The sequence below is a fragment of the Mustela erminea genome, chromosome 9, assembly GCF_009829155.1.
Source record: "Mustela erminea isolate mMusErm1 chromosome 9, mMusErm1.Pri, whole genome shotgun sequence".
Taxonomy (NCBI): Eukaryota; Metazoa; Chordata; class Mammalia; order Carnivora; family Mustelidae; genus Mustela; species Mustela erminea.
Window position 1 is genome coordinate 18,195,830 of NC_045622.1, and position 23,088 is coordinate 18,218,917.

The 23,088-nt window shown below is 44.4% G+C and overlaps 1 protein-coding gene across 3 annotated transcripts in view; it reads left to right on the forward strand.

Moving 5' to 3' along the window:
* The window catches only part of UBASH3B (ubiquitin associated and SH3 domain containing B), a 135,803-nt gene extending 116,132 nt beyond the window's left edge, over window positions 1-19,671 (forward strand). For 2 of the 3 annotated variants that reach the window (XM_032359129.1, XM_032359131.1), the window contains exons 7-14: window positions 1,588-1,720; window positions 2,912-3,032; window positions 3,675-3,797; window positions 5,411-5,503; window positions 6,906-7,050; window positions 14,020-14,126; window positions 15,621-15,730; window positions 16,973-19,671. In XM_032359129.1, coding sequence (XP_032215020.1) covers window positions 1,588-1,720; window positions 2,912-3,032; window positions 3,675-3,797; window positions 5,411-5,503; window positions 6,906-7,050; window positions 14,020-14,126; window positions 15,621-15,730; window positions 16,973-17,110 — 970 coding nt within the window. In that variant the 3' untranslated portion in view covers window positions 17,111-19,671. The remainder of the gene's footprint in view (window positions 1-1,587; window positions 1,721-2,911; window positions 3,033-3,674; window positions 3,798-5,410; window positions 5,504-6,905; window positions 7,051-14,019; window positions 14,127-15,620; window positions 15,731-16,972) is intronic. The other variant, XM_032359130.1, reaches the window with a different exon arrangement.
* Window positions 19,672-23,088: the final 3,417 nt, after the last annotated feature.

Genomic DNA, 23,088 nt, shown 5'->3' on the forward strand with positions numbered 1-23,088 from the left:
AGGGATTCTGCCAGTGTCTTCATAGCTATAATAAAGGAAAGAAAATTAAGGGACGTGTACAAGTCGGGTGTCAAGACGATGCCATCTATCCAGACATTTCAGGCCCTGAAGCTTTGATGAATCAGACAGTGAAACTGAATTTTCTTTAATGGTGATGTTTGCAAAAGAGAGCGCCTGTCCATCAGGCTGTGAGCGGCACTAGATTTTCTTTGTCTGCAGTTGCTTAATTTTTTCACTAGGTCCCTCGGGCTGCACCCCACACTGGCTGGTGCTGCCGGTTAGGTCCCCCCTCCCGGGAGCCCCAGACCTGCTGAATCACAGTCTCTGACAAGTGGGGCTCAGACGTGGTTTTGTTTTCTTTTTTTTTTAAAGCTCCCCTGGCGATTCTGATAGGCGCGAGGGCTGATGTGTCTCTTTCTCAGGGTAGGAAGCTTCTGAAACCCTTGTGTGGAAGTAGGGATGGGTCGCTGTACAGACACAAAGGGGGGTACTTCAGAGAGGGGAGGGGTCCTAAAATTATTAAAAGTCAGAGCATTTTAAAAATGGTTGGCCTCACAACCAGTCGACTTTATTATACTGCTGAATCTAAAAAGTTCTTTTCCAAGATGAATTTCAAAGCCTACACCTGTGTTAACACTTAATCTTCCTGAACGGATGGGGTTAATGGTACAAACCAAGATGGTGCTGAGGAGACTCAAATGAATGGCCACCCTCGTTATAACAAAGCAGGAAATCAAAAATGTAAAAGCTCTCCCCTGAACACTGCTCGGGCAGGCAGAGGAGATCTTCATGGGATTTGCCTCACGACCATACTTACATGGCAGTGTTGATTAGATAAAGCTTTCTGGAAGCCTCGTTAATCACAGTAATTTGAATGTGGCCTAATTTGCTGCCCCCGCTGTCAGCGAGACCTCGTTGGGGCTTCTGTAGTCAGTGTCACACCCAGAAATGAGAGTTCTTGGCTCACGGCTCTATACATCTGGTGAGAATGGCCTCCTCTGAAACAGTTCCCGATTTCATCATCTCATTGGAGGTATTATTAAGACGGGGAGAGCGGTGGGGCAAGGGAAGAAGGTGGAAGAGGAGAGAACAGCCCTAAGGCTTCCTTGGTCATTGGGAACTACAGGCCAAGTGGTGGAGAGAGTAAGAACCCTGCCCCCAGCTTGTCAGCTCAGATGGAAATCGCCATAGAAGAGATGAAAGGCGATAGGAATTGTGGGTTTTTTGGTTTTGTTTTTTGAGCCAGAAATGTAGCTGGAAACAATGGTACAAAATTAATAACTCATTACTCTTTAGCATGCCTTGGCCTGTGGCATCCTAAAAACAGGGCCCCATCCTGCCCGGAGAGATGAACGCGTCCGTTCAGAGTACAGAAATCCATCCACCCCTAATTTGGGAACTGCAAGACTTCAGTCTAAAATGAGACGCTCCTCTCCAGAAATGGAGCACCCTCTGCGCTGCTGTCCCAACCATGACACCGCCCAGGGCGTGCTTCCTGCTCATTCCCACACTCTTGTTGAGCCCCGGGGTGACAGGCTGATGACTTTTGGCCAAACCAGTAACCATCTTCCTTATCTTCCCCTGCAGGTCTTACTCGATCTTAAACACAGCATCTTCTAACGCGCTCTCATTCGGGGACAGTGTGTTGGAGAGGCGACAGTATGAGGATCAGGGCCTGGGGGAGACGGCGCCCCTGACCATCATTTGCCAGCCCACGCAGGTAACGCGGACCCGTGGGGTCATGGCCTCAGCTCTACTCGGGATTCACTGGGCACTTACATGCTATGTGGGAAGGCTTGCCCTCCAGGCCCGAAACGGTCCCCGATCTCTTGGGGAGAAAGGGCACAAAACTATAAAAGATACACAGAGATGTAAAGCTAGGAGGAGTCATGTGGGGGGAACGGACAGCGCCTACCACACCTGGGTCTCATCTCGTCGAAAAGGCGGATCTGCAAACAGGACACGTTATCTGTAAAGTCATGAGAGTTCTATCTATTTCAGAAGCCACTGTGACATTAAAGAAAATAAGGCTCTTAGCCCAGCGCCTGGCACATGGTGCAGGCTCACATATGTCTGAGTGCTCAGTATACGCCGGGAACATTGCAGAATGGAGGAGTAGGGGGTGGGGATCATTCTGAACAATAGAGACAAAAGCAAGTTGGGGGGCAAGAGACTAGATCACATTGGCTGGAGCCCAGGCTTGAATTAGGGATGAGTAGGAGAAGAAATGGGAAAGATCATGGCACGAACCCGTATACTAACCCTGGCAGGGCAGCTACCTGGCAGCAAATACAAAAAGTGTTGGCCGCACCAGGGAAGCTGGGAATAGCCAGCTATCACCAAGAAGGAACACAGAAACGTCTACAAGGATCCACCCAGCAGTTACAGAACCTGAAGTCATTTGGACATGCCTTGGACTAGACCTGCCTATTTCATCACTCAGAGGGAGCCAGTGTCCTCCCTGAACAGTTTCTGGGAACACCAGCACACATATAGTCAGACAACAGAGCCAAAAGTAGGATCAGAAGGGGCCAAGCTAGGGGAGACCATCCACCCCTATGGTCTCACCACCCTGTGTTAGAGGTGAGGCAGACACTTTTGTGATAAAAGTCCTCGCCCCCTGAAGTTGTTGATCAGGTATCCCTTTGGGGGAGGACTGGATGTCTAGCTTGACCTACTATTGGCTAGCTCTCCCTTGGAGCTGTAGAACAAACAGTCTTTGTCCTCGTGCCCCCATGTGCAGACAGGCCAACATAAATTCCAGGTAGTTCTGAGATGTGTCCAAGTCCTGTACTGGCAGAACTTGTTGTAGAACTCGGCTCTGCTCCTCTGGCAGCTGGCTCTAGCACGTGTTCACTTTCTTATATGCTTTCCCCACTAATAGCCTTTCTCTCTCTCTCTCTCTCTGCAGCCTCTGAGGGTTAATAGCCAGCCCGGCCCTCAGAAGAGATGCCTCTTTGTGTGTCGGCACGGTGAGAGGATGGATGTCGTGTTTGGGAAGTACTGGCTCTCCCAGTGCTTTGATGCCAAAGGTGAGTGGGTAGTTGACCTGCTTAGCATTGGCATACCTATTGTGGCCTCTAGGGGGCAGAGTGAAGCCGCATTTGTCTAGATGGAGTCCTTTAAGGTTGTTCCACAAGCTAGAGGAAATGCCTATAATCTGTTACAGGGTACATTCTTCTCCTGGTCTTGAGTGTTAGTGAAGAGGTAGGTGTTCTCGTCCCCATTCCGTAAACTGGGACACCAGGGACCAAAGACGGCAAATGTCTTCCCATGGTCATGTGGCAGAGGCAGAAACAAGTGTCCCGATTCTGTGGCCAGAAATTCCCTCCATTAAGTCACCCTGACTCATTTTGGTTCCCTTTCCATGTGAGTGGTGCGTCTAAGATCGAGGGGCTGGCATATCCCAGAATCCTCCTGCTTTAAAGTGAGTGGCTCTTCTTTCACTTAAAAACTCCCTCTCGTCACATCATCAACAAGTGCAGGCGTAGATGCCAAGACTCTACCAGAGGAAATGTCCGCTTCGGTGTTTTCTAGAAAGTTCACTTCTGTTTCTTTGGCCCAAAAGGAATGGAAATGGGGGGCTCTGAGGTTCAGCAACAAAAGTCCCAAGGAAAACAAAGTCATCCTTTCTCTGCCTTTATTTATTTATTTATTTATTTATTTTTGTCCAGGCCGCTACATACGCACCAACCTGAACATGCCTCATAGCTTACCTCAGCGGAGTGGTGGTTTCCGGGATTACGAGAAAGATGCCCCGATCACCGTGTTTGGATGTATGCAAGCAAGACTGGTGGGTAAGTGTCCTGGACTGATTACACAGTCTTTCCTGGCTACTTCTTCCGAAGACTGGTTCCAGTGGGCATGCCAGGACACTCTGTATGGCTTTCTACAACTTTCCTGCCAGCAGTTTATTTCCCCAGTTCAAAAGGGATTTATTACGTAACCATGAAGTTCAGAACACTGTGCTGGGCACTGGGCTGGTTTACCCAAGTGAATGAGGTGTGATCCCTTGAGGGCCGTACGACCCAGGGATGGGGCAAGGTCAGCTTCTAGAGCAGGGGTTCAGAGGAGAGAAGCCTACAGGGGCTGGGTATAGAGAGGCCAACAGGACCCTTTGAAGAGGGTCAGTTCTTTGCAGGTCTGTTCCATAGCTGCCCAGCAGACACAGCAGCCTTGTCCTGTTCAGTCATGTCACGCAGTCACTGACCACTTACTTGGTGCAGGGTCTTGTGCTAGGTGTTGGGGATCCAAGCGAGAGCCCCCACCCTCGGGGAAACAGACTTGTCAGTGGATAAATATCATACAGGCCGAGTATACTCAGAAATAGAACTGGGCACAGAGTATTAGGAGACCATTAAAAAACGCACAGAAGAGTGGAGAAGTCCCCTGGGCAGAGAAGGACCAGGAGCGTAGGAGAGAACAACATAAAGTCACAGACATGTGGGGTGCCTGGGTGGCTCAGTGGGTTAAGCCTCTACATTTTGGCTCAGGTCATGATCTCAGGGTCCTGGGATCGAGCCCCGCATCAGGCTCTCCGCTCAGCAGGGAGCCTTCCTCCCACCTCTGCTTGTGTCTCTGTCTACTTGTGATCTTTCCGTCAAATAAGTAAAATCTTAAAAAAAAAAAAAAGAAGGGGGCACCTGGGTGGCTCAGTGGGTTAAGCCGCTGCCTTCGGCTCAGGTCATGATCTCAGGGTCCTAGGATCGAGCCCCACATTGGGCTCTCTGCTTGGCAAGGAGCCTGCTTCTCCCTCTCTCTCTGCCTGCCTCTCTGCTTACTTGTGATCTCTCTCTCTCTCTGTCAAATAAATACATAAATAAATAAGTCATAGACATGAAAAATAGCATCGAAAGGACTTAGAAAGCAAGCTCTTTTTCTAGAATACTGCTTGTGAGCCACACGCGGTAAGGCTGGTGAGCTGGATAAAACAAGTTCACAGACGACCGTGTCCCTCCATAGTAAAGTGTTTAGACTTTATCTAGTAGAGAAAAGAAGGGTGTTGCACGAGGAAAGTGTTCAAGTACCAGGGACAGGGATTTACCTCTGTTATCTAAGAATACAACAGGCGGAGACCTTGTTTAGCGCAGGATAAAAGTCAATCAAGATCTAATTGTCACAGTACAGACCAGCTCGTTCGTATCACAAGTGTGAAATCAGAGCATTCTCGTGTTTCTGCATCTCTCCTAGATGGATATTTTCCTGCTTGTTAGCACCAGAGAGAAGGGAAGAAAAAGACAAGGTGGGGAGGGGAGGGGGGTCTTGGAAACCAAGCTAACGATGCCAACTGTGGGTGAGCCCCCACCGAAAAGGAGGTTTGCAGGGTCTGCCTGCCGCCTGCTCCCACGCGGAGCTCCAACAGAGGCTGCCTAAACCCAGCAAACCGGTGGTTCTTTGTGTTCCGTTGCAGGGGAAGCCTTACTGGAGAGCAACACCATCATCGACCACGTCTACTGCTCCCCATCCCTGCGCTGCGTGCAGACTGCATACAACATCTTGAAAGGTCAGACGCCATAAAGGTCCACGAATCCATCCTCCTGCCTCCAGACAGCCCTACAGCTAGACTATCCAAGACTTGCAGGACATTAGCCAATAGGAATCTTCAAATGTGAAATTTATAGCCATGATTCTTTTGGAAGCTATCTTTGCAAACATCCCCAAATCATACTCTGGTGGCATTAAATGAGATGAAAGAAGGTATACAGATCATTTTTTGCTTGAAAATGTAAAGCCCTCTTGGATGAATGGTAGGCTTGTGAAATATCGTTGTCTAGCAATAATTTGGAGCCTACAGTGTGTGATTTTTTTTTTAACAGTGAAACAGTGAAATCATTTCCTCCCACTCTGCTCTGTTTGCTTCTTGTTTATAATAGCAACGGTGCTCCTGAGTATCTACAAATCTTAATCATCCCTGTTTCTGTAGTTAATTGGATGGCTTTAAAAGCACCATTGCTATAAAGATACTCAACTGTCACCTTAAAATCTGGGGAAGCTTGAGTTGCATGGATCTCCGCTCTCATTTCACTGGAGGGAAAACCAGTAGTAACAGAATGGAACTATTCGCTTATACCAAACAAACGAATGAGCCAGAACTAGCCAAGCCAGAGAAGAATGGACACTTCCTTTGAGACTTCCATTCCTTAAGTAACCAGAATGCATTTATATATTAAAATACTTTGGGCACCTGGGTGGCTCAGTCAGTTAAGCATCTGCCTTCAGCTCAGATTGTGATCTCGGTCCTGGGATCAAGTCCCACATCAGGCTCCCTGCTCGGTGGGAACCTGGTTTTCCCTTTCCCACTGCCCCTGCTTGTGTTCCCTCTCTCATGCTCTGTCAAATAAATAATAATATCTTTTAAAATAAATAATAAAATAAAATACTTTATATATTAAAACACGGCTAAAAGCATTATACAGAAAGTTCAACAGGGACAAGTCCTACGCTGAGGGTAATTACCCTTTGAGAAAATGCAGGACTTGTGCACCGGCACTTGGAAATACTCAAAATTGGATTTCCTGGTTGAGAAAGTGAATAGTTTCCATGATATTCAAAGACAGTTTCAGCTGTTGTAGGGCAGAGGATGCTAAGAGAATTTCTGAAGTTTCTCAGTAAGGCCGTCTTGGGACTTCCCTTAGCAAAAGCCAGTCTAGTCATCACAGAAGTGAATACATGACATAGGTAATGACTTGTGTTCCTTAAGTCAGAGACCCCCTAAAGCCAGCATCCATCCTGTCACTGGGGCTAGAGGATGAAGCTCGTCTGTTTGTCACATGTGGAAATGAGAAACCCTTGACCAAAGCCCTGTGCTGCCACCTTCCATGCAGCCCCCAACAGAAAAGAGACTGACCAGAATTTATACAACAGTTTGGCCTGTTCCTTTACCTTCATTTTCTTTCACATCTAAGGTTTACAACAAGAAAACCACCTGAAGATCCGTGTAGAGCCTGGCTTATTTGAGTGGACGAAATGGGTTCCTGGGAACACCTTACCTGCATGGATACCTCCGTCAGAGCTAGCGGCCGCCAACCTGAGCGTGGATACAACCTACAGGTAACCCTCTGGGCTGCTGCCTCCCAGAGTCAGTGTGGAAGTACTTTTCTACACCAGGTCGGGCCGACTCAGGAGACAGAGGACCAGGCAGGGCCCACAGGCGGTTGTCCATAGTGGTGGGAGTCAAGTGATCATTTCAAAGACCACAACCGAGAAAGCCAGCATTCCCTCATACTTCACACACTGGGCTTTCCTGACTTTGTTCTGTCTCTTTCCGTGAAGGATAAAACCATTTTGCATTCCAGGGTTGTCCACCAGCGAAGCCTGATGCAGTTCCAGAAGCTTGCTGGGGTGGGGATGGGGGGTTGAGGAAAAGGACACAGTCTTGCCTTGGACTTCCCTTTTTCATTTTTTTCCAGAGCATTCTTAATTCTCTCGATCTTCATTTATTATTGCTGTCACCCCAAAACACAGGCAAGTCACTTTTCCTCTCTTACAGATGAAAGTCATTCTATTTAGTGAGCACACAGAACAGTGACGGCAATAACAACTAACCTGTATTGATCCTATCCTGCGTGTCGAGCACCGTGTAATCTAATTGCTTTACCATCTCCCCATTCCTAGTCCTTTGCTTTTTCCATGAGACTAGACGGTGCTGGCAGTAAAAAGGAAAGAAGCGTTTGTAGACGGATTACAAATGAATAACCCTCATGTAAGCCATTAGTGTAACTGTATTATTACTGGTGAATTCTTAACTCTCAAAACTCCACTCAGGTGTTTGTAAAATGTCCCTGAGAAGGGATATTCATGCCCATTATAGAGGAGAATTAAGTTCCTATTTCTTAAGGCAGAATTTGAAGCAAGTGACCAAACAGCAATTTCCTCCTTGTGATAGCCTGTGAACTTTCATTTCAAATACCTGCCCAAACCACAAATGAAGCAATGTGAGCTTCTGGCAAAGATAGGAGAAAATATCTTTTTTTCCAAATTCATTTCCCTTTTCTGTAAATAAAACTTCAGATGACCCCATAAATTAATTAGTGTGTGCTACCTGCTTAAAGGAATTAGCATTCCTCAAAAATAAGATTAAACCAATCAATCAGATCCCCTACTAGTAATTCACTTTTGAACAACGCAGGGGGTGAGGGATGATGACCCCCCACACGGTCACATTCACATACAATTTTAGATTTCCCAAAAGCTCAACAACTAATAGCCTACTGTCGACCAGAATTCTTACCAATAACATAGGCAATGGACACGTATGTTGTACGTTTATGTAGTCTATACTGTATTCTTAAAATAAAGTAAGCTAGACAAAAGAAAATAATAAAATAAATTTATAGTACTGAACAGTACTTATCAAAAAAAAAAAAATCCACATATAAATGGACCCACACAGTTCAAACCCATGTTGCTCAAAGCTCAATCACACTTCACATTTTGCCCTATCTCCCCTATGGCAACTGTTTTTCCATCCTTTGGGGGAAATGGCAATCAATTATTGTCCCCATGCCAACAGCCCTCATCCCTCTGGGCTGGAAAGAGGGTGAGTTTTTGTCAACATTGGTGAAATGACGTTCTTGATTCACTCCCCCTCAGCATCTCCCAGCCAACCTGGGCCATAGTTTACCCCCTTAACTGCATCCTGCACATCTTCCCAAGCTCATTTACAAAGTTCTCCAGAATCATCCTGTCTGAGCCTTTCCACGCACATGCAGACACACGCAGCAACAGTAGTACAAGCAGAAGAAGGAACACAAGGATCTTGGGGGCCAGGACCTGGTCCTAATTCCAGACTTTTCTTTTGTTCTACAGAAAATCGAAGTTCAGTTCAACCACATTGTATACCAGGGGGAGAAAAGGATTAAGCCTCTAATACTATAAATTAATTGTGAAAGTCAACATCAACAATAAAGCATGTGAGAGGCACATGCCCTGGAGTTAAAGCTCCTGTGCATTTATGCCAAGTGTGCCAACCCTTTGAAGCAAGTAGTGATGCCCAAATGATTGAGAAAATGTGGTGGGCAGAGGGGCAAGGACTGATAGGGTATTATACATCAAGCAAGCCCCAGCTGGAGAGTCCTCTCACCTTGGAACAAGGAGGAGGAGAGATGGAAGTAGGTTAAGGAAAATCCAGCCCGGTGACTAATACCCAGGTGTCACCCACAGGCCCCAAGTCCAAGCCTGGGGGCGGGGTGTCGAAAGCAGTCCCAGTCTCAGGGAGCTGGGCCAGAAGGATCAAGACAAAAAATATATATATTTATATATATATATTTTATATATATATATATATGTGGTGTATACACACACACACACACACACACCCCAGTTGGATTGGGCTTCAGAACTGGGCTCTAACTAGAGGTGCTAGAGGAATGGGGCATGAGTCTGGAATGTTAGAGGGGCAGTGAATCATACCTTAGTGTGGGGCTCAAGGCAGAAGCCCACAGTATAGCCTAGGTCAAAGCAAGGTTGGGAGTAGACCTTGTACCAGGATGAATCCTATTCCAGGGCTGCTACCTGAGCACCCAGGTCTAGCTGGTGGTTGGAAGCCTACCTGACTCTGAGCTCTAGAAGTGCCATGCCTGCTGCAGACAGTGGTGAGGAAGCTTGGACTCTGGCCTCCCCCCATCAGAACTAGTTCAACCACGGAAGCCTTTTGTAGGTTCCACTTCAAGGCAAGAACTGCCAAAGGCAAGAGCTGACCTGGAGAAACCGGACCCCAGCATCTACCTGTTCTTCCCTTCTGCAAATCTCAGACATGACCATGGTCTCACCAAGGAGATGACTCCCTGCACCATACAGAGTGTCACTATGCTGGGCTCCCGGGAGACCAGGTGATGGAAGTGGTAATGGAACTAGACAGGAGGTGGGGACGGAAAAAAGGGTTTGCTCCAAAACAATGAGCTCCGTCCCTAAAAGTGGTGATTCATGTCTCCTTCTGTCCCCCAGGGTGTTGTGAGACTCAGGAGGTTGTCTCCTAGGAGAAGTATGCTTGCTGAGGGGATGTGATTTCAAGGAGTGTGGGTTTCCTTCAGATGGATGGGAATGGCACTGAGAATGCCATTCTTCCTCTCTGGACAGTAAACCCAAGTGCGCGGAAGGGCTGCCTTGGGGGTGGCACACTGTCGAAACCATCCAGAATGCCTCTGGGTTTACAGGTAGTGATCTCAGACCAGACTCAAATCCAGGACGGAGAGTTGCTAATGGTTTAAGTAAAGGCAAGTCCTCTCTAGCCTTTCTGAGCCTTAGTTTTGTCAACCACAAACAGGATTTTGCAAAAGGGTTGCTAGGAGAGCTATATTCACAGCATGCAAGTCGGTCACTTTGCACAGAGCCTGACACATGGGAACCACTCAATAAATCTTTGTGGTAGTGGTAGCAGCAGTAACATGTTCTGATTAAGATGCCATGTGACTTCCCTTTGAGGACTCACAACCACCTCCATCCACCATCCAAACACCAACAATGAAAGATGAGACAGAAAATATGATATAGCTGTACTCAAAGACAAAATACACATCTTAGAGACCAGCAACTCAAAGTAGTACAGAGAGACCGGAGCAGACAGCAGTGGCTGAGACTGAAGACATGCAGTGTCACCAAGATGGGAGAGCCCTGCATTGGTCATCCTCTTACATGCCTTTGTACAGTGTTCATAGTTACCATTTGCACGAATAGCCTGCACACCTCAGCCACACACTGAGAACTCCCCAAGCGTAGAAGCTGGGTTCCCTTCATCTTAGTGTTCCCTGAGCTTTTCCTATTTCCAGGTGTATGGTCTATGTTCAAAATAAGAAAAAGGAAAGAGTGATGATTTCATAAGTTCACAAATCCAATGGGCCGAATATCTGCATTTAAAATCTATCCTTATAACTCCCCAAACTCATTTTGTAAGACCAGCATTACCCTGATACCAAAGCCAGATAAGTATTCTATAGGAAAGAGATAAGGACTCTGTAAGAAAAGAGAACCGTAGACCAATATTCCTAATAAATATAGATGCAAAAATTCTCAACAAAATATTAGTGAACCAAACTGAACAGCACATTAAAGGAATCATACACTGTGATCAAATGGGGTTTATCCCTTGGATGCCAGGATGGTTCAACATACAAAAATCAATATATGACATACTGCATTTATAGAATGAAAGTTAAAAACCATACGCTCAACTCATGAAGAAAAATCATTTGAGAGAATACCCACACTTTAATAATAAAAATGCTCAACAAATTGGGCATAGAAAAAATATACCAAAACATAATAAAGGCCATATATGACAAGCCCACAGCTAACATCAAACTCATGGTGAAAGATTGAAAGCTTTTCCTCTAAGATAGGAACAAGGCCCCTTCACAAAGTATTGAAAGCAGTCAGGCAAGAAAAAGCAATAGAAGGCATACAGATTGGAAAGAAAGAAGTAAAAATGTCTTTGTAGAGCATATGATTCTATATATGGAAAATCCTAAAGGCTCCACTGTAAGGCTATGAGAATTAATCAATAAACTCAGTAAAGTGTCAGGATACAAAAATCAACATACAGAAATAATTTGTCTTTCTATGTAATAACAACACATCTGAAGGAGAAATAAAACAATCCCATTCACAATAGCATCGAAAACAAAACAAAACAAAACAAAACAAAAACTTAGGAATAAAATCAAGGAAAGAGGTGAAGGATCTGTATACTGAAATATACCAGACCACTGAAACAAACTGAAGACACAAACAAATGGAAAGATATCCTATGTTCATGGATCAGAAGAATAGTATTAGAATGTCCATACTACCCAAAGCCATCTCTAGATTAAAGGCAATCCCTATCAAAATCTATGTATGATGTTTTCCACAGAAATAGAAAAGACCATCCTAAATTTGTATGGTACTACAAAAGATCCTAAATAGCCAAAGTAAACCCAACAAAAAACAACAAAGCTGGAAGCATCACACTTCCTGATTTCAAACTATACTAATCTGTACTATACTATTCAAAATAGTATGGTACTGGCATAGAAACAGACACAGACCAATGGAGCAGAATTGACAGCCTAGAAGTAAATCCTCAAATATATGTTCAGCTAACATTTGAGAAGGGAACTGAGAATACTCACTGATGTACCATAGTTTTTTCAATAAATGGTATTAGGAAAAATGGATAACACCATGCAGATATACCAATGACAAAATTAACTCAAGATGAATTAAAGACTTATACATAAGAACTGAAACCATATAAAGTGAAACTCCATCAAACTAAAAAGTTCTTGCAAAGCAAAAGAAACAATCCAAAAAATGAAAAACAACCTACAAAAGAGGACAGCATATTATAAATCATATATCTGATAAGGAGTTAATATCTAAAACATATGAAGAACTCCTACAACTTGAGAGTTAAAAAAATTTTTTTTTAATTTAAAAATGGGCAGAGGGGGGCGCTTTGGTGGCTCTGTGAGTTAAGCCTCTGCCTTTGGCTCAGGTCATGATCTCAGGGTCCTGGGATGGAGCCCTAATAGGGCTCTCTGCTCAGCGGGGAGCCTGCTTCCCCCTCTCTCTCTGCCTGCCTCTCTACCTACTTGTGATCTCTGTCAAATAAATTTTTAAAAAATCTTTAAAAAACAAAACAAAGGCAGGAGAATTCAACAGATATCTTTCCAAAGATGACATACAAATGGCTAACAAGTTCAGGAAAAGATGTCAGCATCACTAGTCATCAGGGAAATGCAATTTAAACCCACAATTGAGAAGTGACTTGGGGGAAATCAGAGGGGAGGGATGAACCATGATAGACTGTGAACTCTGAGAAACAAACTGAGGGTTTTGGAGGGGAGGGGGATGGGGTGTTGGGTGAGCCTGCACTGGAGCACTGGATGTGGTGTATAAACAATCCTGGAACACTGAAAAAATAAAGTTAAAAAAAATAAACTATTTTGAACTAAAAAATAAAATTCCACATATGAGTGTGGGGGGGAGTATCCACAATTGAGATACCACCTTACGTCTGTTAGAATGGCTGTCCTCAAAAAGACAAGAGCTGTGTTGGTGAGAATGTAAACTGGTGCAGCCACTAGGGAAAACAATATGGAGATTCCTTTAAAAATTAAAAATAGAACTACCATATGATCCAGCAATCCCCCTTCTGGGTATGTATTCAAAGGAAATGAATACAGGAGCTCGAAGAGATACCCGCACATGGTATCACTCGTATGTGGAATCTAAAAAGCCAAACTCAGAGAAACAGACAGCAGAAGAGGGATTTCCAGGGACTGGGGGCTGGGAAAATGGGGAGACGTTGGTCAAAGGATACAAACTTCTAGTTAGAAGTTCTGGAGATCTACTGTACAGTATGGTAATTAGTCGATAATACGGTATTGTATACTTGAAAGTTGCCGAGAGGAGGGTCGATCTTCAATGTTCTCACCACAAAAGAGGAAACGGTGATTAGGTGACCTGATGGAGATGTTAGCTTAACACTGTGGTGGAAATCATTTTATAAGAATAGGTGGACCCGAGCAACACTTTCATACCTTGAACTTCTACAACGTGAAGCAGCAATTCTGTCCCAATAAAACTGGGAAAAATTTTCAAAAATAAACAAAACCTATTCTTACAGCTTATGGTGTTTAAGGCTAGAAAAGAGGGGCTTGGGAAAACTCTGGTGATCTATAAAGAGATCTAACTCTGCTCTGCTTCCTGTTAGCTGCATGACCCAGCGCTGATGGTCAGAAAATTAGTCAAACTGCTCACGAGTTAACCCACAAGTGGCACCTGTACGGTTCCCCTTTTCCACCGGTCACTGAGACCCCTTGCATGCACAGCCTTGATTTCTGCACATCCTGTACATTTCGACCCCACGTCCATAGAGTGGAACTACTCTTCTCCTACCTCCCTCTTTTCTAGGGAAATGGGTAAACAGAACTATGGGAACTCTAGAAAGGTCTTGAAATAAAAGTTTAGAATCCTAGCAGTTGCTTTGTCTTGGGATCAAAATGTTTTCATCGCCTTTGTTCATTTCTTCTCTTACAGACCTCACATTCCAGTCAGCAAATTAGTGGTTTCAGAATCCTACGACACTTACATTAGTAGAAGTTTCCAAGTGACAAAAGAAATAATAAGTGAGTGTAAAAGTAAAGGTAGGTGATATCATTTTGGACTCTCTAATTAATTATATGGTCATTCATCCCGCGCAGTCTGTAAGCTATTCAAGCTGTTGCAACTTGCTTAGTAAGGAAGAAAGACTTTGCTTTCTTATACTTTCCTGTTAAATTTGTAAAATTCTCTCTAGTAAATGGTAGATACGCCATGGGAATATATCAGACTTAGTTGCTATATGAAATCATTTAGAATTCTGGATTATCGCGGTTTATCTTACACTCTGTGAAGGAAGTTCCCTGTTAAAATTTTCAGACATTTCTTAACCTATCACTATTGTTGCCCAGGATTTGACCCAGGAGCATGGACACCCACACCTTCACCAACACAGTCACTGCTACCACTGACCAAGAGCGATGTTCTGGAAGACTCCAGTCTGTCACTATATTTGATAAACACTAAACTCAAATATTTAATGATACATAAGAGTAGTCACCATCCACATTTAGGGAAAAAAGAGATGCCGAAAGTATATGCACATTTCCACTGCTTTTTAAGTTATCTTCATAGAGCAAAAACTGGAATTACACACACTGAAATGTTACCTGTGGAGAGCCCCAGTCAGCAGTATTCTAACAATTAACAGTGATAAACCACTCATTTCATTTACTACTCCTGTGCTCCCCACTGTAAAGATACTCGCCAGCATAGTCTATCAGCCAGAAAGTATCAAGTGCTCCCAGTTCTAAGGTGGCAGCATTGAAAACTGTATTATAAGAAGTAGCAGAGAGCCCTGTAGACACAGAATCATTTTGCATCTTGATTGCGGTGTTTACAAAGAGTTTCACACGTGATAGAGAAAGGAAACTGCATTACGCCAGGCCCCATTTCCTGATTTTGCTAGAGTACCATAGGTAGGCAAGATGTTCTCACTAGGGCAGGTCAGATGCCTGGTAGGTGCGACCTCCCAGCTGTGCCTCTAGTATATATACTATAATGCAGTATAATATAGTATAGTATATGTACTATATACTACACTGTATGCTACATACACACATAATATGCGTATCCATGTTTGTGTGTACCCATATTATGCAATGTCATAAATATATGAGATGTAATTTTACACATTATCTATATTTACATACTGTATATATACATAATTATAGCCTCCTATGCATCTATAATTATTTTCAGATTAAAAGGTTATTTTTTTAAAACAATATTAGGCTGCCTTAGAAATACAAAGCTTTTCAAAATATTGTTTGGCCAAATTGTCTCATTTTTTTAGGATGTCTATCCCTCCCTGGAACATTTGACCTCCCATATTTATAAAGTTTACATAGGTCTTTATAGAAATGGTCTTCCCAGGGGTGCCTGGGTGGCTCAGTCGGTTAAGCATCCCACACCGGGCTCCATGCTCCATGGGGGGTCTGCTTGAAGATTATCTCTCTCAGATAAATAAATAAATCTTTAAAAGGAAGGAGGGAAGGAAAAAAGAAATGGTCTCCCCAGTCCTTGCTTTTCTTCCCCAGGAAATAACATCCTGATTGTGGCTCATGCGTCTTCCCTGGAAGCATGTACCTGCCAGCTGCAGGGCCTGTCCCCCCAGAACTCCAAGGACTTTGTACAAATGGTCCGAAAGGTAATTCATTTTTCTATCGCGGAGGCTGTGGGGCCAGGCAGTGTTAGAACGTTCCCTGCCCGGCCGACAGCTAAGCTGTTTGCAGCTGTTGTTTCTGAGCTGGGAAGATGCGTGTATCAATTCACTCGACCGAGCTGTACCGAGTGGTGCTCTGTGTAGGGCCTCATGTAAGAGACAAGGACGTGTCTGAGCGAGTTTTAGTTTCTAGGGGCGCAAATTTGGGAAGTAGCTAAGAATTCAGGGCAGGCTGTCTGGATTTCCCTGAGGAACCATGGACCGGATGAAGACGGGTGAGTGGACGCAGACAGCATCTGACAGCTCAGCTAGACGAGGGGGCCTGGGTGGTAGGCCAAAGGAAGCAGTGATTTAAAACAGTGAGGCTGCACGGCAAACCAGGAACAAGGCCACGAGACAAAAACCCATGAGAGGGACCCACACATCTGGATTCTTCCTTCTCAAGCCTGTGGAAGAGGCTTTCCCATCAGCGGCCCTCCCACACACTTCCCTCCAGGCTTCCTGTATCTGCCCCCAGAGAACCTGATTCAAACTCGATTGCAATGCTTTTCTCATTTTTTTAAAAGTTCATTTATGCATCTGTGTCCACCACCATTACTCTGTAAGCTGCTTGAAGGCAGAGATTTTTGTCTTGTGTATAACCGCAGCTCTGAGCCTGTGCACAGAAATACGTTTAGGGATGCCATGGCTCCTGACATTAGGAAAGGCGAGCTTCGGCTTCAACTATTACAGATACCCATGCCAAGAAGGGGGAAAAAAAAAAAGAAAAAAAGAAACTGGGTGAAAAATGTTTTAAAATAGCGTAATCTCTCCCATTGTCCAAATATAATTTCTGAAATGTCTGAGCTGCATTTTCAGCTTGATTCACAATTACGAATTAACTCTGGGCACCTCAGCTTTCTGTATGATTGTCCTCTTTCCTCCCACACTATTAAGCAGCAATCTATAAACAATTACTTAATTACACTAGGGGAGCTCACCGTTTAATGAATCTTTTCTGATGAATCCCTTTGCCGTGTAAATGCCTTTCCCTCTAATTTGTCAATTTCATCTGTTTTGTTTTCCTTTATTGATTTTTGGAAGAGAGGCCGGTCTACAAAGCCCCTGTCAATTCCTGGGACTGTTTCTTATTCCCAAGGGCCACCTGAAGATCTTTATGTGTAGGTCAAAGCAAAAGCATTAAACCTCTGTTTTCTGTTTCCCCTTCCTTGACTACTCTGACTTCAGATCCCATACTTGGGGTTTTGTTCCTGCGAAGAACTGGGAGAAACTGGGATATGGCAGCTGACAGACCCCCCTATCCTCCCTCTCACCCATGGACCAACTGGGGGCTTCAACTGGAGAGAGACCTTGCTGCAAGAATAAATCACGGCAGTGAACAAGAAGAGGAGGCTCTAGAAGGCCGTCGGGAGAAGCGTCTTTCCGTGTGTTGAGTGACAGTGGCCAAGTCTGTACCACCTCCTAAGTAGACAGCTCAGCGTCTTTGAGCAGATTTCCTTTCATGCTTTAAAACTCTGATGATGAGACTGTGGGAATGAGAAAAAGACCTGATTCAGGGATGGAATTCATTCTCTCTGGATGCTTACCTAGCTAACAAAGCTTTCGAGAACTGTCTTCATAAATCAAGGCACCTGCTACAGCAGCAGATGTGTTCTTCCTTCCTGCTGTGCGTGGCTGAGGAGCCAGAGAGCTCCTGAAGGGAGCAGTCAGCCTGCTCCAAGGAGGAATGCGAGAGGGCAGCGTGTGTCCAGAATCCAGCTGGAGAGACACCGAGCTGCCAGTTTGGTGATGGGATTCTCTCGGACTCCATGTCCAGTTAGGCAAAGCCAAGCTGAGAGATTCTTTTTAAGGTTATTAGAAAAATGGCCCTGCAGAGAGTTGTTCTTATTGCACATCAAATTCTCCCCTCCCTAGGACCCCCACACCCGTGCTGCTGGCTCAAGGCGCCTGCTGGATGACTCCGTCCACCCTGGTACCTACTCCTGCCGCGTTTTCTCTAGAACAACTGGCTACGGCGTTTTGCTATGGCCCTTCCCCCTCGCTTCTCTCTGTGAAATGGGGAGACCAAGCACCTTTGGACACTCAGGAGGAAGACAGACGTGCGACGTATTCAATTGTGGGAGCAAAGAACTTCCAAAATATAAAGCGACCTGGCATTATCCACGTCCCAGCATTTCCAAATCACCATGATCTTCTCATCTTTGCCCCTAGAGTCTAGACTGTGGTGACTGGTAAAGGATGTTGGCGTTTTGAAAGCGTGTGTGTTCGGTCCGTTACTTGAGTCAGCAAGAAGCTCATTCCTGTGCAATACGGACGTCTTTACAGACCGTACCCAGGGTCAGGTCGTGTACACAGAGTACTTGTCACCAAGGGCTGCACATCCACCCATGCATCAGTGACACCAGAGACGCTCAGAGAAGTCAGGGAACTAATTTAAAGGATGACAGTCACGATTGCTGTGCGTGCTGTCATTTTCTATTTGTTTTTCTAGAACGTAACATACCGAGGTAGGGCTACTTAAGAAAAGGTGGGCGAGCCACGTCCTGTGGTTTCTCGTCACACCTGCTTCCTGAATTCAGAGGGAGTTTATCTAAAAGAAAAATAAATGACAATCAAACTAAGACATCAGTTATCGATGTGTATTTAATTGTGTGACTAGCTGACTGTTGGCCGCACACGACGGTCTGGTGCGGTGTAGTTCACTGTGTAGACAATGTGTGCAGATGAGATCTGAGACATGTAGAGAAACAGTGTAGAACAAAACAGTGTATGTTGTAGCAAATAGTACATATGAAACCCAAAAACAGATCTGTGCTCCTATTTGAAACTGGAAAGTGAGGATTCCTAAAAAAAGGAGGAAAGTGAAAGGATGCTGGCTATGTGTCTTAATCAGCAAGAGGATTACAGTTGGGGTTTTTTTTAGGCCACTTAGACAAATATGTCATGAATTTTAGATTTTAAGAAACAAACTTGATTTTTTCTAGCATTGCACCAACACTGATCCAGCTACTGGGTATAAAAATACTCCGTGCTGATACCATTGAGTAATAGAAAATGTTTGAACCTTAAAAATAGGGGAAATATTCTCAGTAAGAGATTTCTAGGAGAAAAATCACATTACGGCTGATAGGATATCACTGCTACTCATTCTTTCATCTGTAATGAAATGAATCTACTGTTTAATCAGATCCGTAATGTTCATTAGACTCTCCACAAATTTTCTTGGATGTGCAATGGTCAGAATAATGCTTGAGCACCTCACATCTGACTTCCTTGAAGATTGTAGCTGTGTGTTCTGGGCAGCGTCTGTACCTGGGCAGAATAGGGCTCGGGATAGGTTATCCTCTCCCCCTCTTGGCTGTCTTGGTCCTGTGATGACCTGAGATGCCAGTTCAGCTGGGTACCAGTCCATTGTCCTTAGCACAATATGGACGGAGTCTTAGGCTGTCTTCTGCATGAGCAGGAGGCAGAGATCTGAAATCATGTGCTGAGTAATTGAGGTGGAAACCCCTGAATTCAGGAGTTTATTCTTCTGCTTTCATTATCTGGATTGTTGATCAAAATGGTCTGAATGATCTGAATTCACATTCAATTCTCTTTTCACATATTGGTATTTTAAAAACTAAGACTCCAACGGAGATATTCTTTGAAAGTCATGTTGAATCTGTGTGTAATAAAAAGAATGCAGGAGTGTATTACATGATTTCATTTTCATCCAAAAATTCTAGGTTGACATCACACCCTGAACTTCAGCTCGGTTCTTTTTGAGCCAAGGCTGACGCTTATTTAGAACTAACATTGGGGGTGGGGAAGTCAGGGAAGGAAGGAAGGAAGGAAGGAGGGAAGGACACACGGACATCAAGAGAAGAACCAAATGTTACTTGCAGACGGGAATTTTTTGTTTTATTGTAGAAAGTTGCCTGAAATGGAGATGAAATTAACTAAAGGCTTTGTTCTGGGATTGAAACTCTGCAACAGTTTGCTGCTGGTACAAGAGAGTCCCATCAATCCGCTAATGCCCCAGTATTATTCATAGGTAGGACTTCGGTTTCGGTGATTTTAACATGCCACGGCTATTCCTTGTGGATGGGAATAATTGGCACATTTTAATGCGCAAGCTGGGGGTCTCACTTTCCCAGGCCCTCTTCTCCATCACTGCGTCGGTAGCCGGGAGCTTATTGCTTTACCCCAGTGTGGAGTTAGAATACAGTGTTTTCCATTACATTTAGATTCATAGAATCTGAATGGCTGATTAAATGGCCATCTGATGGCTGAAAGAGGGGGGTATTTTTCACCCTGTAGTGAATGGCTTGGAGGAGTTTCTACTTTTTATTTGAATTATACTTTAACCAAAGAATTATTTTAAAATAACCTTATATTTAAAAGATGATTTTACAGAAAATAAAAAATTAAAAAAAAAATAGTATCTCCTGGAGTGATGTCGGTTTGGTAAATCATTGTGGATAATTTTTTTTGCATTTTAGGCTGATGTGGTCATTCTCCTGTCAGTGGTATTTGGATGCATCTACATTGTCCTCCAACGGCGCTTAGCATTACCATAAATGTATCTTTTCCACTCAACTAGCTGTGTTCCTATTGAAGGAAGTCTTCTATTTCAATTACCTAGTGTCACTGGGAACTAATTGAAAAGCTGCAGTAAGAGAAGTTCTGTCTCATTGTCTTTGCAGAAAAGCGTCCCTCTGTAGCAAAAAGGGAGGCATTCCTCCGTAACCTAGGCACTCTGCAACTCCCGGGTTTAATTTGAAAGCGGTGATGAATTGCTCTTTTGAATCTACTCTGAGTAATGCGTGTGTTCGAATACAGATGAACCTCCCTCCCTTAATTTTCACAGGCAAAGTCACAACTGTACTGTGTCTGCGGGAACTCAGATAATGAGACGCAAGGTTATTTGCATTTAAATTGTAGTCCTGCACACGTATGAGAACTAAGAGGCAGGAGTCTAGTCCCGCTGCCTTGCCAGCAGGGATGAGACTGGCCTTGGAGGGTAGGGGAAAAGAGCATTTTTAACATCTACTTAGGTTAATACTCACTTTACAGAGGTGACAGGAGGAGATTTTGTTCAGTGACGGCAGATGCTTTTCATGTTTAAACATAGGATTCAAACTGGATTTGCTTCTCTTTAACACTTCAACATAATGAATTTTTCCTGGGAAAGTAACTAGCTATAATGAAAATTCGAGGGAAGGGGGAAAGAAAATGCCGCTAAAGACGGAGGAAATAACTTGATCTTTAAATATGTATAATATTACGTTCAGCGTATGTAAGTTTAAAATTATAGTGAGGAGTCGTCAAACTTAATAGACAATCAGCTCTTACAGATGTCTTACACAGTACCACTTAGCTGCCATTACCCACACAAAAATCAGGATTTTGCAGCTGTTGAACTATTCTTGGACTATGTGCAGGATACACATGTATCATGGGAAATGTGTGCTGGTTCTTTCTCGGATGGGAATGCCATCCCAAAGCATTTCGGTTATGCATAAACCATTCTCAACCTGCTGTTTTTAGAGGCATATTGGTTTCTTTCTCATTTATAAGGCTATTGTATATTTTTTTATTCTTCTATGTGATTCAGGTGTATTTATTTGAAGAAAAAGGTTTGTCATTATAAGAAGGGAAACCACACAAAATTGTATCACCAAATCCCTTGTAAACTACCTGTGGCATCTACACTTTCCCAGCTGTCTGCTCTTCCTCTGGATACAGCCCCAGCACCATTGTAACTAGATCATTCCATTCCAGGAGCATCTCCGTTTAAGTGGTTCACAGATGATTTAATAAAGGGGAACTGTGTCCTCAGTCAATCCAGAGCAATCTCATATTATATTCTGAGTGGTCTCTATTCCTATCATGTTTTCAGATGTTACTGTGGTCATTATTGTTTCATGAATGTCCATTAAGAGTGGGATTCTTCGCTCAGGGGCCCAGAGGGGGGTTTGCTGCTGATGGAAATGGAAAGGTGCTCTGGGAGCACTGTGGAGGTCTCTGATTCCCCTTTGGCGAGGCTCCCCTCTGGGTCACCCAGGCTGGAGAGGTGACACTTGCCCAGGAGTGAGAAACCATGCTCCGAAATGCTCTCATTGCGCATGCGCGAGCCCTCACCCCTCACCCCTCACCCCTTGCTTGTCTTGAGGAGGTAGGCATGCGAGGGACCATCCATAGATTACGAATTCGGGTAAGAAAAGGGAAACCCAGCGCAAGCTAGGTTCCACACTACCAAAAGTCATAATAGGCCACCACCCTTCTTTTTTTGAGAAAGAGAGCGTGAGCAGGAGGAGGGGCACAGAGAGAATCTCAAGCAGACACTGAGCGCTGAGCGCAGAGCCCCACGAAAGGGCTCGATCTCTCCACCCTGAGTTCATGACCTGAGCTGAAATCAAGAATCAGATGCTCAACGGACTGAGCCACCCGGACACCCCAACCCCATTTTTGAAGTAAGACTATGTGAAGCTAATAGAAGTTAGAATAAACCGTGTATGCAGATTTATTCTCAGGACACGAACGCAGGTTTTCCTGGACAGAGCCAGCCACAATCTGGGGCCTGGTTTACTTCCTGAGGAAAAGTAGCAGCGAATGCTCCTATCTGACAAAGGACCAAGCTATGTTTAGCCTCGCGGCTGGTTCTCGGTGGTTCTCTGCCTGACAGATCCCCAAACTCATTTTGCCCTCTTGTGATGTATGTAAAGGCTGCCTGCACATCCAGGGAAAATGAATCCATGTGCTCTGGATTTGTTTAAGCCAAAACCAGAAAAAAAAAATTTTTTTTAAGTAAGTTGAGGACCAAAAAGCACTCTTCCTTCTGAAGAAACAGAATACTTCGTTTTGCCAGAAATAAACACATGAAACCCAGATGGCTTGCTCCTGACAGTGGAGAGCAGCAGGTCTGGAGAGCTCCTGGGAGACACTGTGCTGGTGGCGCAATCCGGAAGGTCTGTGTATCGCCAGAGAAGAATCTCGTGCTGTACCAGGGAAGCTGCCCTTATTCTGGCATCAGACAGAGCTGGGTTCTTATCCTGGCTCAGCCACTTACTGGACCGCTTAAACCATTCTCACCCGTAAAATGGGCAGATGGGTTTTTACAGCACGGTTGTGGGATACGGGATAATGACTATAAAATGCCTGATAAGGGCACCTGGGTGGCTTAGCAGGTCAAGCCTCTGACTTGTGGTTTTGGCTCAGGTCCTGGTTTCAGGGTCTTGGCATCGAGCCCGGTGTCAGGCTCTGCGCTCAGCCTGAGAGTCTGTTTGTCCCTCACCCTCCGTACCTTCCCCTGCTCGTGATTGCTCTGTCCCTAAAGTGAATAAATAAAATATTTTTAG